This window comes from Marmota marmota, unplaced genomic scaffold (genome assembly GCF_001458135.2).
Source record: "Marmota marmota marmota unplaced genomic scaffold, marMar, whole genome shotgun sequence".
NCBI classification, from domain to species: Eukaryota; Metazoa; Chordata; class Mammalia; order Rodentia; family Sciuridae; genus Marmota; species Marmota marmota.
The window spans coordinates 7,521,669-7,537,116 of record NW_025999941.1 but is presented as its reverse complement, the minus strand read 5'-3'; the positions used below and the strand labels follow the sequence as shown (position 1 = coordinate 7,537,116).

General features: G+C 37.0%; 1 protein-coding gene across 25 annotated transcripts in view; it reads right to left on the bottom strand.

Moving 5' to 3' along the window:
* Positions 1-15,448, bottom strand: part of Erc2 (ELKS/RAB6-interacting/CAST family member 2) — an 877,829-nt gene that overhangs the window by 573,367 nt on the left and 289,014 nt on the right. For all 25 annotated transcript variants that reach the window (XR_007346866.1, XR_007346870.1, XR_007346867.1 and 22 more), the window contains one exon: positions 5,091-5,246. Coding sequence is in view for 18 of the 25 variants with exons in the window: in XM_048801108.1 (XP_048657065.1) it covers positions 5,091-5,246 (156 nt within the window). In the remaining 7 variants the exon portion in view is untranslated. The remainder of the gene's footprint in view (positions 1-5,090; positions 5,247-15,448) is intronic.

Here is a 15,448-nt window from a genome sequence, read left to right as displayed (position 1 = left end):
ACATTTTTACTGCTGAATAATATTCTACTACATGAATATGCTACATTTTGTTTATCCATGTGCTAGGTGATGAACATCTGTGTTGTTTTCAGGTTTGGGCTGAAACCCCACTAATGCTGCTAAGAACATTTGTGCAGAAGTCTGTGGGGACACATGTTTTCAATTCTCTTGAGTATACACCTCAGAGAGAAATTGCTGGGCCACAAGGTAAACTGTTTAGCATTCTGAGGAACTTCTAAACTTTTTCAAAAGTTTTAAATTCCCACCAGCAATATATAAGAGTTCCAATTTCTTCATTCACCCACTAACACTTGTTATTATCTTTTCAATTATACCCATTTTGGTGGGTATGAAGTAGCATCTCATTGTAGTTCTGATTTACATTTTATAATGACTAAATATATTAAGCACCTTCTCATGTATTCCTTTGCCACTCATACATCGTTTTTGGATAAGTGTTCTGTCGGCTTTTTAAGACTGTTCCTTTGCCACTGAGATTTTGTTTTACTTTGATGCAAATGGATAGCTTTCTTTTTATTAATTCTATTCAAGGATACTTTGGGCTTCCTAAATATTCAGATTTGTACCTGTCAAATTTGGGGAAATTCTCAGCCTTCATTTCTTCAAATAATGGCTTAATATGGACTCTGTCTTCATCTCTCTTTCACTATGGAACTCCAATTATAATTACACTAGATCTTATTCTTTTATGTTTTTTTTCCTACCTTCACTTAATCTCCTCTGCTCTGTTTCCTAGCTTATTACATCTCTCTTCTGCTATAACCACTCTACTATTAAAACTACTCATTGGGCTTTTGCAATTTTTTTTATATTTTCCCATTTCTAGACTTCTTATTTAGTTATTTCTAAATTTGCTTGGAATTTTTATAGTCTCTTGATATATACATATTTTCCCTTCTTTTATTTAAACATAACAAACCTATTTATAGTATTTGTCCTATAATTCTAACTTCTGAAGTTTTTTGCCTTCTATTTCTGCTGTGATTTCTTTCTGCTAGCTTCACTTATGGTGGCTGATTTTCTTGCAGATTATGTGAGTTTTATTTTTCACTGTATTCATGTTTTGAAGAACTTTAAGTGGAGAAATATTTGAGGCCTGTGTTGCACATGTGATTCTTCAAAGCATTTGTCTATGCCAGTATCTGAGGGCACTACCAACCAAGGATTCCTTTAAACTATATTCCCATCTTAAAGTTTTTATTTGGATTATCTCACATAGCACATCTGTGCAAGAGCCAGCTGGATTCTCAAAACGAGTTTTTTCACCTTTCACTTTGCTCAGGGTTTTAAAAGAGATAATTTTGTTCTGGAGGCCCCAAGTCTAAATGGAAAATGGGTAAAGTAGAGAGGTTATATATAGTTCTTCAGTCTGTGCACTAAGAATATAATTGTTTGGGATCCTAGTTTTATGTGGTGGTAATAATGGAGTTCCTATTAGATGCTTCCTCTAAACCAGATCAGTCTTCTGTCTCTTTTCTCCACTGACCTTGTAACTATGAAAACAGACACTTAAGTCTGTCTGACAAATGCCAATGTGAAGAAATAACCTGAGCGTGACTTGTAACACAAACTCCCTACTCTGGCTTAGTTTTGACCCTTGAGATTCTTTCTGATTTGACAGTTCCTAACTACATTTTAAAATATGTGTTTTCAAAAAAATCAGCATTTTTGTTGTTTTTTGCAACAAAAACTGACATAAAAATATCTAGCTACTGAAGTTACAGCTGAACATGAACTGAATGATTAGCCTAACAAAGAGTGAAACCAACATCTTCAGGCTGCACAACTTATTAGGTGACTATGGAAGGAAATCCTATTTCCCAGGAGAAGTCAAACTACATTGGGGAACAAACAGGTTTCATCCAGCTTACCAAATCTAAAGGACCAGTAGTGGCTGAATAGAAAATGGTCCTATAAAAGATTCTGGTTATGCTTAAAGGTTCACTGGGAAAGCGGCATGCTTGCTTACTGATGTTCATGTGAGCAGGTGAGAGCACTATTCAGATACAGACAATTCATGAAAGATATTACTCCCCTATTTGAACAGATCATAAGCCCATGGTCATTTCTCTTTGGGACAAAAGTAATAGGTTCTCTCTTGCTCATATATAACAAGAATAAAGTATAAATGAATAGAGGGGAAATGAGAATTAAGACTACTTCAAATGAAAAAGGAAGTTAAACTCTGTTGTGATCAGCATGATCAGCACTCTCCTTAGGGGAAATTGCCCCCAAATCATATCCAGTTGTAGTTGACAGCACAGTGTATAGTTGATTTCACATATGAAACTGATTCATCTGAAATTAAAGCCCAAAAAACTTTCAACTCTGCATGCCTAAGCAAAGATGATGTTTATAGTGAAGAAAAAAAAAAAACTGATGTGTGCTAACTTTCACAAATACTGAAGTAGAAAGGTGGTATGGGGATTGAGGTATGGAAATAAATTTGAATGAAATCAACTTGGTCCACAGAATGGTGTTCACAGGAAGGAAGGGCAGGGCAGGATAGGTTGATAACAATAAAGTTCTTTCAGTCTATAAATATTAAGCAGGCAGTGGCTCTAAATAGCTTTCAGACTATCATTGCCATGAGGTAGATTTTAAATAAATATTTATGCTGACAATAACAGAAAAAGGCTTTCCTAGGGGAATACAGTTACAGGGTAAAAACTCATACTATTCCATAAAAATATGCCTTTTGCTTCTTTTACAGCCATAGACTCAATAAAAATGAGAAGTGATGCAATTGAACCTACATAAGAACTAAGGCTGGGGAAGGTCTGTCTCTGTGATGGCCAACAGAAAAGCCCGTTGGAATTACATCACATGCTTCATATGAAGTCCATGTGGACATCAGGCACACTTCATCCCGTCTGAAAATTCTTCCCTCACTTATGTCTGTGACACAACCAACACCCTGAAAAAACTACTCTGCCAAGGAACACAGCTTCTTTTTCACTGCAGATATGGCCTTCATGTCTAGAAAGTGATATGCTTATTATCATGCAGTTTGGGTTATGAGGTTTGTAATCTGTCAGAGGTTTATAAGAAAATGTGTTACAAATTCAGAATAAAGGGGGAGATCTAAGACAGCAGATCTAAGACAATGTCAGCTTCTCTGGAAAACACTGAAAACAGAGGGAGCAGTTAATATAGAAATGCTGGAATCAGTAGATAAAAAATGTGCTAGAATAGGAACAAAGTATTATACAGAAAGGGGGTGCCATTACTTTTTGGAGAAACAATTATTTACATGGTACATTCCATTCTCAAAGGCTTAATAATGTTCCTGCTTTCTCTGGCCTCTTCAGCTTTCACAATCAGATTCCTGTAAGCATTTAGAGTTGGGTAGGAATCAGAGTTTCCCTCAGGAAACACTTGCAGAATTCAGAAGGTCTCCCAGAATCTCAATACTTAAGGACAATGTCCATGTGCCAAAGGACTTGCTAGTTGTTGGGATTTCTGCCCTGGTCAACTATGTCTGGTATCCCTACCTTCATACCAGTTGAAATTCTAAAACTCTGCTTTTTTAAAATTTTTGTAACTAATCTTCCACCTTTCCAAAAAAATGTGATATCCCGATTTTGCTATGGTATCATAATTATAAAAGCAATTTAGGTCTTCATTGCTACATAATTTAATCATAGACCTTTCAAAAGGCTCTACTAATTCCAGCCATCCACTCAGATAAAAATAGGGGTATATGTTTATTTAAAATATTCCCTTTCCCTTCAATCTACATTCTTTATTCATTGTAATAATTAGTGCAAACAACATTACTATGCTTAAATAAGAAATCCTGCTTACCTCTCAAAGTAGAATTAAGAGAAACCAGTAATGAGCAATAAATATTCTAGTTCAATCCAGTAAGAATATTCTTTCAATGAAGAAAATGTAAAAACTGACTCTTACTAGCACCATTTGGCTAATGTTTACCAGTCTCTAAGGTATATCTGCACGAATGAAGAATTCATTCTTATTTGTATTTCTCAGAAATAATTTTTTCTACATAATTCAGCTTAAATATAAAATTGCTATTATATTACTATTATTATTATCATTATTATTATTATTTAGTTATACACCTTCAAGAGTAATGTTTATAATTATTAGCTTTTTTTTTTTTTTTGAGCCAGGTGCTTTCACTGCATTATCTCTTTCAATCTCCTTGAGTCGTATTTTAGATTTGGCAGCGTTGACCCCATTTTATAGAGGAAGAGAGTATGACTGAATGACTTAAGTCACTTCCCCCAAGTCCATAAGCTAGCAAGGGCAAGCTAGAGACTTTCCAGAGTCTGTTTTTGTCTTTAGCCTGTACTCTTTACTTCTCACCCCACTACAAGATCTCTTCAAACATTCCTCAGACTTGACCATTTTGGAACTCAAATGCAACTAGCCACTAAAAGTTAATCTAACTAAAAACCTGATGGTCTCTTAGACAAAGGTGGGCTAATAAAGGTCATGACTTGCTTGCTAAAGACCACAGAAATGTTTTATGCACCTAAACAGATTCCATGATGAAGGACAGTTTGCCAATTTCAGGGCATTTCCAGCTGTAGAAATGACTTGAACAACTAATCTATTGTTGAATGATGGAATGGGAATGAAAAACTAAAGTCAAAACAATAATTTCCCCCAAACTTCTTTTTTTTTTTTTTTCTCTCAGTACTGGGATTGAACCCTGGGCCTCTCGTGTGATCGTAGACAAGTGCTCTACCACTGAGTTAGAGCCTCAGCCCAAACTTTGAGTTCATTCATATATATTCCTGTGGTCTTCATTCCTACAGTAATTTAGGGACTGTGTGTGCTGCACCTTGGCTGTCGTGGTTTATGATATTTTGTTAAGACCTAAACCTCACAATGAATAGAAATCCCACCCAAAGTTTTCTCTGATCCCTTTATGGAATCTACATTTCTGAACTAACAATCCTCTGCATTATTCTTCATTGTTCATTTAGTTCATGATATTACATAAAGCAGATTATGTAAGTATTTGGAAAAAGTATGCATGCAAACCATAACTTCCTAGTCACACCAAGAATATAAAAGTCTGTAACTCTGGTTTGTACCTTGGTCTTCATAAACTTGGAGTGACTTTTGTAAACCTCTATTTGTTTGATCTCTTCTTCACGGTCCTCAGTGTTCAGCACACCATTGGCTTTTAACATCTGGATCTCATCCTCAAGATCCCTTATGTTTCGCTCCAATGAAGCGATTTTTGTGTCCTGTTGGTGGAAAAAAGAAAGAAAGAACATTGTTGTTGTTGTTTTTTTCAGCATTGTCAGAAACAGAGTTTTAAAAAGCAATTTGGTAGTAATACATTAATTATGTAGATATAATCCTAAATTCTGAAAAATGTATTTTTTTCACTTCCAAGGATCATTTATAAGATAACTAGGTTTATAATCCAGTCACATGTCACATGTCAACACAATACAGAGAGTTATTTCAATTTGTTTCACTAATATCTAGGAACCAAATTACCAAAACAATGGTGACAACAGGGATTTAAAGTGTTAAAGAAAAACATGACTTAAGTGGAAAATTGATAATTTGGAATATAGTCTAGCAAGGACTATATTTTTAAGTCCACTTGAAAACATAAAAAAAAGCATTGGTTCAAGCATATATTCTGTGGCTGGTTTTATAAGGCATGCTTGGAATTTGACTCAGAAGGAAATTCAAACCTACTAATGGAGAAAAGGATTCTCATCCAAAATGCAGATATAAGCGAAATTAAATAACTGAATCTTGACTTAGTATGACTGATACACTAAATATTGAAAATTTATAGCAACTGGAAATAATATATCACAACATCATGATTTATTTGGCCAGCAGTCAGGTCCCTACGTGACAAAAAACATGACTACCTTGCAGGGCATTTCTAACCTATTGATTTACAGACCCCAAAAAACTAGAAATATTACATTCAGATGTGGGATTAATTGAGAAAAAAAACAACCAAAGACAGACTCTATACACAAGAGAGTAGATAATAAGAGACAATGCATTCGACATAGAAAAGAAAGAGCTTTTGCAGCAGAACCAAGCAAGCAAGCAAACAACAACAAAAAAATTTCCCCAACCTCAGGAATTAGACTCAAATTAGTCTTCAGAATGAAGCACATCAAAAGTTTGACCTTAAATTTTCTTACTGTCACCCATTTACCTGTTGTTTTACTGCAAAGATTTAAGGAGCTTATATTAAATTTGTCATTGAACATTAATGAAAACAAGTCACCAATTCTTTTTTTTTAAGAATCTAAAAGACTAAGAATTTCAAAAGTAAACACTATAAAGGGCTATTTTATTTATAACTAATTCATTTTTTTAAAGTCTTCTAACAAACATGTCTGTCCTGTCTTTGTGGCTATTATTTATTTTATTTTCCTATATTATTTGCTCAATAGCATACCTCCTGTAGCAATATAATAATAATTACAATCATCAAGTCATCATATTAAAAGGAGGAAAAGGAAGAAAAATGACAACTATTTACTGAGCTTCATTAAGTACCCATAACCAAGGGCTCAGAGTACAGTAGACACTTTCATTAACCCTCAGAAAAATCCCAAGGTGAAATAAAAGGATTCTAAAATTTTCAAGATTATTATGACAAGTTACATACTGCAGCTTCATTTTCCTTTAAAAAGAACACCTATTATAGTTTTCCAGTTATAAAAGCAACATACTTTAAATGCAGGAGAAATGGAGAAAATCTCTTTTTTCTATCTAGAGAAAACTACCATTCATGTTGTTTATGGATAGTCTATCAGTATTTTTCAATTTTAGATGCCACCACTGGAAATCTTGAATACTACCAGTTTGATAAAGGGAAGTATTATGGATTGAATGTTTGTGTTCCACCTCAAATTTATATATGTATTAATCTCAAGGTGATAATATTTGGAGACGGGCCTTTGGAAGATAATTAGGGTTAGATGAGGTCGTGATGATGGGAACTTCATGACGACATTAATGCCTTTATAGGAAGAGACACCAGACATTAATGCCTTTATAGGATGAGACACCAGAGAGTACGTGTGTGTGTTCTCCCTCTCTTTTCCTCCTCCCCTCATATAATGTCATAGCAAGAAAGTGGCCAACTACAAGTCAGGAAAAGTGCCCCCCTCAGAACCCAACCATGCTTGACCTCCTGATCTGAGACTCCCAGCCTCCAGTACTTTGAAAAACAAATTCCCATTGTTTACCCCACCCAGTCTATGGTATTTTATTAAGGCAGCCCAAGCTGATGGATACGGGAATCATACTTAGTGACTCACTTGAGTTCTAAGCTATGAGAACTTCACAGATTAAAAAAGGAACAATTTAAAGGCTATGGGAGGGGATTGGTGTTGTGGCTCAGTGGCAGAGCGTTTGCCTCACACATGTGAGGCTCTGTGTTGGATCCTCAGCACCACATAAAAATAAACAAACAACAACAAAAAAAAAGATGTTAAAAATATATGGGCTGGGGATGTGGCTCAAGCAGTAGCGCGCTCGCCTGACATGCGTGCGGCCTGGGTTCGATCCTCAGCACCACATACAAAGAAAGATGTTGTGTCCGCCAATAACTAAAAAATAAATAAATAAATATTTAAAAAATTCTTTAAAAAAAAAATATATATATATATTTTTTAAAAAAAGAGAGTTTACAAGAGGGTTGAGGTTGTAGCTCAGTGGTAGAGCACTTGCCTCACACACAAGGCCCTGGGTTCAATCCTCAACACCACATACAATAAATGAATAAAAATAAAGATACTGTGTCCATCTACAACTAAAACAATTTTTTAAAGAGAATATAATTTTTATAAAAGTTTAACTGGAAGTGTGAACCTACTTTCTACATATAAAATCTTCTGGAATTTTAGACCCAAGTCTGAAGAGACCACATTTATATTTGTGTGTATACACATATATACATATTTAAGAGTGTGTGTGTGTGTGTGTGTGTGTGTGTCTGTCTGTCTGGACAGCAATACACTGGATAGTCCTCACATCATGGATTTTTTTTTCCAGTACCATGGTTTGAACACACAGCTTCATACATGGTAGGCAAGCAATCTACCACAGAGCTACATGCCTCGCTCTTTTCTTAGTGTCTTGCTAAGTTGCCAGGCTGGCCTGGAACTTAGATCCTTCCTGCCTCAGCCTCCTAAGTAACTACAATTATAGACAAATGCCACTGTGCCCAGTTTAGACCTTAATTTTGTTTTAATTTTTAATTTTTTATAACACTAGGTAGAATTCCAGGCTTCAATCATGTAGGCAAGTGGAGAAGAAATTGCATTCTCATAAACCCTCAGTTTCATGCTCAGTCAACTCCTGAGGCTTTAAAAATGACCACAGCTACCCACCTTCTATGGTTGGAAGGCACTTTCCATTGGATGGTAAAAAATTACATACTACTAAGGAAAGATCAGAACTGGATAAGATACAAAGTTTCTTAATAGACCAAATCTTCTTGATTTAAAAGTGACAAAAGATTTTGAAAATATTTTTCACTTTTACTAAGTTTTTAAATTAATTAATATCTTTCTTTTATCTCAAACTATTCCCATCCTTTACCTGCAGCTATCCTGATATATAAAAAGAAATAATGTTGTAGGAGGCACTTTCATAAGGATATATTTATTCTGTCCTTATCTTTATTTCTGATCTAATGTAACAAGTCAAGTTTATGAGCAATAGAAATCATTCTTGAAATCATGAGCGTAGACAGAAATAAATAAGAAAACACAATTATGATCCACAAGGAGAACAGATATAAGATACAGATGGTTTTTGGTTGTAACCAAGAAGATAAGCAAAACATTGAGACAGAGAAAGACCAAGGAAACATAGACCTGAAAATCAAAGGCAAATAAAATGGCTGCCACACTCACGGTTTCACAAATGCCTCAGCTCCAAGAACTCAGGCAGAAGGAGTTTTATCAGTAAAACAAAACAAAAACTCTAGAACTAGACAAATGGCCAAAAGATTGCATATTCAAGAGGAATATGGAAGTCCATATATAGCTGAAAGTGGTATATGGATGTTTTCTTTCAGAAAAGACGTGCTCAATAGCTCTAAGCATTGATCTAGAGTACAGAGGTGAAAAAAATGAAGATATATGCTATACTATCCTGAAAAGTTTCAGAAGGTCGAGGGACATGTCACTCCTAATCACCAGATTTTACTTCATCTGAACATCTTTATGTGTTATTAACAACTGATATTTTAAATCAATTTATGTTGTGATTTTCCAAACATATCTTGATTGTTTCACAAATAAACAAGCTCTAGAAGCAGATAACTGTGGGCCTTCCTTAAAGATACAAGGAAGGGAAGATACAAAATACAGTGACTTTCCCCAAAGTCTATAATAACCAAATGTTCCATGTTAATCTCAAAGTTATAGTAGTAAGTTGAAGAATCAAAATAACAATTGGAGTTATTCAAGGAAAAACTTGCCACAATTATCCCAGTTTAATATTAGTGGGGCTTAACTATCCAGATCACTTTGTTAGTTTCTGTCACTCAAAAGTGGTTTAAACTTGATCTGACTTTAACAGCAAAACAAGAGGCATGGACTCCCATACTGAATTCATCACCTAATGTCTCAGGAGACATTTTCCCAATAGTCTTGAGATAAGAAGACAATTTGTCTTTTTTAATTTTATATTTTGCTTATAGACTGGTAAGAATATGGAAAAAAATTTTCAGGGGGGAAACAAAATTGTTGTTTCTTTCCTGTTAATTAGAAAAATTAACCTGGACTGAGTAACTATTTCAAGCCCTTTCTTTCTACACATTTGTAAAATACTTGTAAAAATTTTATACATCTATTGGGATCACAACTCCTACTTAAAATGCATATGTAAGACCATTTTACTATATTATTCAAAAGATGCAAAATAGGTGTCCCTCAGCTAATAAATAAGCCACCAGAACTAAACCCTATCAGCCATTTAGGTCCACCCTACTAGTTTTAAACTAACCATGAATATTAGAACTAGTTCTTTTTTTTAATATTTATTTTGTAGTTGTAGTTGGACACAATACCTTTATTTATTTATTTTTATGTGGTGCTGAGGATGGAACCCAGGGCCTCACACATGCAAAGCGAGCACTCTACTGCTGAGCCACAATCCCAGCCCTAGAACTAGCTCTTGAGCACAGGAATTGTAGCAATGAAAATACAAATTGAGCGGGAAAACCAAAATACATTTATTTCTGTCTTTTCTCTCTTTACAAAATAATCATTGCATTTTTTTTCCCTAGGACATGTATGCCTGGGATTGGTAGTGAACTTGAAAACAGGGATTTACTCTCATTCATTCCTTTAACTACTTGGTACCAGTTACTTTGCCAGGTGTGAGATACCAATTCGATCTCAACAAGATACATGAATATCATTCTTTAACAAGAGAGTATCTAGATCTTTACTAATCAAAATGTAGTCTACAGATTAGCAGAATGGATATCATCTGGGGGCTTTATAGACATGCAAAATCTCAGGCTAACAATGCAGGACTGCTAAATCTGAATCTGAATTTCCTCAAGGTCTTTAGATGATTCAGATATTTTATATACTGCAGGTATTCAGAAGGCACAAGATTGAACAATGCATAAGAGACCAAGAGAACTTTACTAAGTACATTTAGAGAAATATAAACCTACTTTCAAGAGCTATCCATCTTGGCACAAGTGTACAGCAACCCTGGGAGCAAACTTTCTAGAACATCTTTTCCAGTCGAGATGCTATTATTACTCATTTTGTGTTTGTCAAATATTATATGCCCCTTAAACAGCAAGAAATAGATTTCAGTTCATCTCTAGGAATTGTGAACACTTAAATGGTGAGTGGGTAGCACATAAAAAAAAAGCAACATTTAGTCACAAAAAGAAACGATTATGTTATTTCTGAGTGTCACAGTGTGCTTTCTTTTAAATACTAAGAATTACTGGTTTCATTTTAATATCAGGCCAAGAAGAAAAAATTACAAGCAGTTTTTACAGAGCAAGGAACTCACCGTGATCACGTATCAAGTCTATAGACGTTGATCAACAAACTTAGTGCCAACTTGGTTTAAAGAAGATGTGATCTAATGTTCAGGAAATGTCCCTACATAATTATATTACACTTTATTTAGAATAAAATTCTAAACTATTATTACTGGATACCACAGAGGCTGTTGAAGGCGTAACTTTTAAAAAATCATAGTTATAGCTGCAAACTACTAACTGAATAGCTCTTGGTCTTGGGCTGTCTTTTCTCTTTACAAAATAATGCCTTGACTTTGGAAGGATTTATTGAGTGTCCTAACCATGGTCATAGGAACTCCAGTTAAGCACTCCAGAAAGAAGGTGACATAGTCCTAAGCCATATTTGGGAGAAAAATGCATAATAAGAAATTTTAAAAAAAAAACTCCTCTTAGGACTTATCAAACTATAAAAAGATGAAAATGACGAGGACATGCTGCTGTTTTGTTTTATCTGGTTTTACAGATGACTGTCTAATTCTTCACGGCAAAACATACAAGCACAGAACCAGGCTGGACTAGGTCAAATTAAAAGCAATTAGATCTTCAGGGAATAGTCCGAGAAGGGCAATAGCTGGGTCAAATGGTGGTTCCATTCCCAGCTTTCCCAGGAATCTCCATACTACTTTCCAAATTGGCCGCACCAATTTGCAGTCCCACCAGCAATGTACAAGTGTACCCTTTTCCCCACAACCTCTCCAAAACTTGTTGTTGTTTGCCTTCATAATGGCTGCTAATCTTACTGGAGTGAGATGGTAACGATGTTCATAGCAGCACAATTCACAATAGCTAGACTGTGGAACCAACCCAGATGCCCTTCAATAGATGAATGGATAAAAAAAAAGTGGCATTTATACACAATGGAGTATTACGCAGCACTAAAAAATGACAAAATCATGGAATTTGCAGGGAAATGGATGGCATTAGAGCAGATCATGCTAAGTGATGCTAGCCAATCCCTAAAAAACAAATGCCAAATGTCTTCTTTGATATAATGAGAACAACTAAGAACAGAGCAGGGAGGAAGAGCAGGAGAAAAAGATCAACTTTAAACAGAGACATGAGGTGGGAGGAAAAGGGAGAGAAAAGGGAAATTGCATGGAAATGGAAGGAGACACTCATTGATATACAAAATTACATATAAGAGAATTTGAGGGGGAAGGGGAAAAACAAAAAAACAAGAGAAAGGATTAAATTACAGTAGATGGGGTAGAGAGTGAAGATGGGAGGAGAGGGGAGGGGGATAGTAGAGGATAGGAAAGGTAGCAGAATACAACAGTTACTAATATGGCATTATGTAAAAATGTGGATGTGTAATTGATGTGATTCTGCAATCTGTATTTGGGGTAAAAATGGGAGTTCATAACCCACTTGAATCGAATGTATGAAAAATGATATGTCAAGAGTTTTGTAATGTTTTGAATAACCAATAAAAAAGAAAAAAAAGCAATTAGAATTCTTATCATGGTTTCATTTGCCTACTTCTGACTTGTTCTTCATGAAGCTCAGGCCTCTGGAAGGCGTCCTTCCTATTGTGTACACACTACTGATAACCTGCCAAAAGATAAAATCTCTCTAGTGATTCTTGTTCTATGTGATTTTTTGAAGTTCTGATTTCCATTTTTGAGTCTGTTTTATTGTTCACAGAGTTAAATCTATCAGAAAGTCTAACAAAATTTCAGACAGACTACACAAAAAAGGTGAAAAATCTAACCCTTAGAGTGTCATAAACCTGGATGCCAATCTAAGTTCATGCTTTACATTTTGGGGCAGGATGCTCAGCCTCTCTGAAATAAGATTGCTCACAAGCATGTTAAAAAAAATTACAAATGATGTATGATGCATGCAAAGTACCTATCATGGAACCTCTGCCTGTAGAGTAAGGTTTGCCATTATTATCAGAAATCAACTATAACGCAGTCCACATCAACTCCCCAGTTCTATTAGATACAGAAGACCGTTACTTCCATTTTTTACTCAACCCTGTTTAACTTTGTGAGCATATTTCCAACCTTTCTAATCCTGTAACCTAAGATTGTTATGAGAATTAAATGAGTCACAGCATGTAAGTCTTCCAGTATAATAGGTAATACACATCCACAATAGGTACTGAATGAACTTACTGTTTTCTTCTCTCCCATTTCTTATATAGCATATCTATGACTTTTTCTTTCTTTCTTTTGTTCTTTTTTGTTTTTGTTTTTTTCTGTTTGTTTGTTTTTTTTTTCCATCTGCTCAACCTCTTTTCCTATTGGGAAGTGTATCTCCCCTACTCCCTGTACTTTGTTTATTTTTGTTTTGTTTCAAACTGAGGATGATACTGAGGGCTTCATACATGCTAGGCAAACACTCTACAAATACTAGCACTAAGCCACATCTCCAGCCGCCCAACTCCCTTTAGTTTAGTGGTTTTTCAACTGTGTATCCCTGCCAAGAGACAAGTACCATGGATCTTCTAAGTATAGTGATTGGTTTAGCTAGAGTTATGAATTCACCCGTAGCCAATCAAAGTTCTTCTAGGAAGATTACTAAATACAGGGCTAGAACAGATCTGACTATATATCTGCTGTCTGTCTCTTCTGAGAGTAAGGAAAATGTGGGCTTATAGTTGGCTGTGGCCTGCATATCATTTGAATACCTAGATATAGCTGTGTCTGAACCATCCACTATCCAGAATGCCAAATTACAAGAGTAAAGCCTCTGTCACTTGTAACAGAGGAGTATAATGCACAAGTAATAGTATGAAAGGAAACACCAAAACAGAGTAAGATGCAATATTCGCAGAAAATGAGAAATCAGTAAAACTACTATATTACTGTCAAAAGCTCTCCAGAAAGCACAGGAAGATTTGCACAATTTGGGATTTGCACAACAATAAAGTTATCATAAAGAAGATAAAATTATTTCTGGTCAGGACTAATAATGCACACAAAAACATAAGCATTAAGTATGGTATGCAGCATATAATATTTAAAAGAACAAGAGAATGAATACAGACTATGTATCAAGGAGTTAAAAGACAGATTAAAGAGCATAGATCATGTTTAGTTGCAGAGGAGTTGGAAATGAAAGTTAACCAGTCTTTAGAACCAAGCCAGGAATATGTTCTTGGGTATGACCAAGAGTCATTTAAAATCTTGTAAACAAGATGGCAATAAGATGGTCTTTGTGAAGTTAATGATAAAAGCAAAAGCTAAAACTGAAGTTGAGATGACAGAGGTGGTGAAAGAATTCTCAGACATGGCTGAGAATCAAGATTAGAAAAACCAGGATTCGGGAAGATGGCGGCGAGGGGAGTGCATTGCCCCCGAGTGCTGCGTCACTGTGTGGGAGTATGACAAGTCAGGACGGCTAAAGGCTATCTTGTTAGGAATTTCCAGCAATAGTGGGGTACTCCGGAACATGGAGGAAGGATTTCCATCGCACGAGGATCGGCTATGGGGACTCAAACGTGAGAGATTTCTCGCACGGAGGGTAACACTGCTTATTCAGCAAATCACCCCGCGGCTAGAGTCTGCAGCGCGCGCTGGGAAACGAGGAGGAGATAGTGGCGCAGGGATACAGCGCTGCAGTTTCTGCCAGCCGTGCAAGCTCCGTACTCAGGGCTGAATTCTGGGTTTGAGACGGGGGAAGGAAGCAGTCCATTTCGGTTCTCCACACCGGTCAGACCACAGAGGAGGCCAGCGGCCACCATCTTGAAGAGCTGACGTCACCATCCCTGTTTTCGACTGACCGCAGCTCATTCAGCCATAGAACAGGTAATTTCAGGCTGCCATTCGCCTGCGGCTTGCGGACAGATGGCTCGGGCTCAGTGCCTGGGTGCTTCTTGGAGCCTGCTCTTATCGGAGCGTGCACCGAGCACGGGGCGGCCGAGTTCCGGCTCCCGGAACTGCCCTGGCCCAGGGCTGGGGAGCCCGTGGAATCTGCTTCTTGGAGCCTGCTCTTATCAGAGCATACACCGAGCATGGAGCAGCCGAGTTCCGGCTCCCGGAATTGCTCTGGCCCAGGGCTAAGGAGCCCGCAGAAACTGCTTCTCGGTCCGGGTCCTGCTGAGGGCCGGTTAGGACTCACCCGTTGCTTTGGTTGCCCGGCAAGGGGAACGAAATGCTGCCATTCGCATAGGATACCAACATGGCAGAGATCTGATGTCATCAGAAAGCGGCGGAGGAGAGAACTTCATCAATACCAGCAGCGACAGAAACAGTTGGTCTCCTGGTAGGGGGGGTGAGGCACAGACACCCGAGTCTCTCTTGATTTGTCGTCGAGCCAGAGGGGAGGAGCTGGGCCGCCGCCCGCGCCGGAGCAGGCCCAGCGGCTCGCCGGCGTGGTGATCGAGGGACCCCAATTGGAGAGGGGGTGGAGCGGAGCCGCCACCCGCGCCCGCAAGGTGGGCAGACC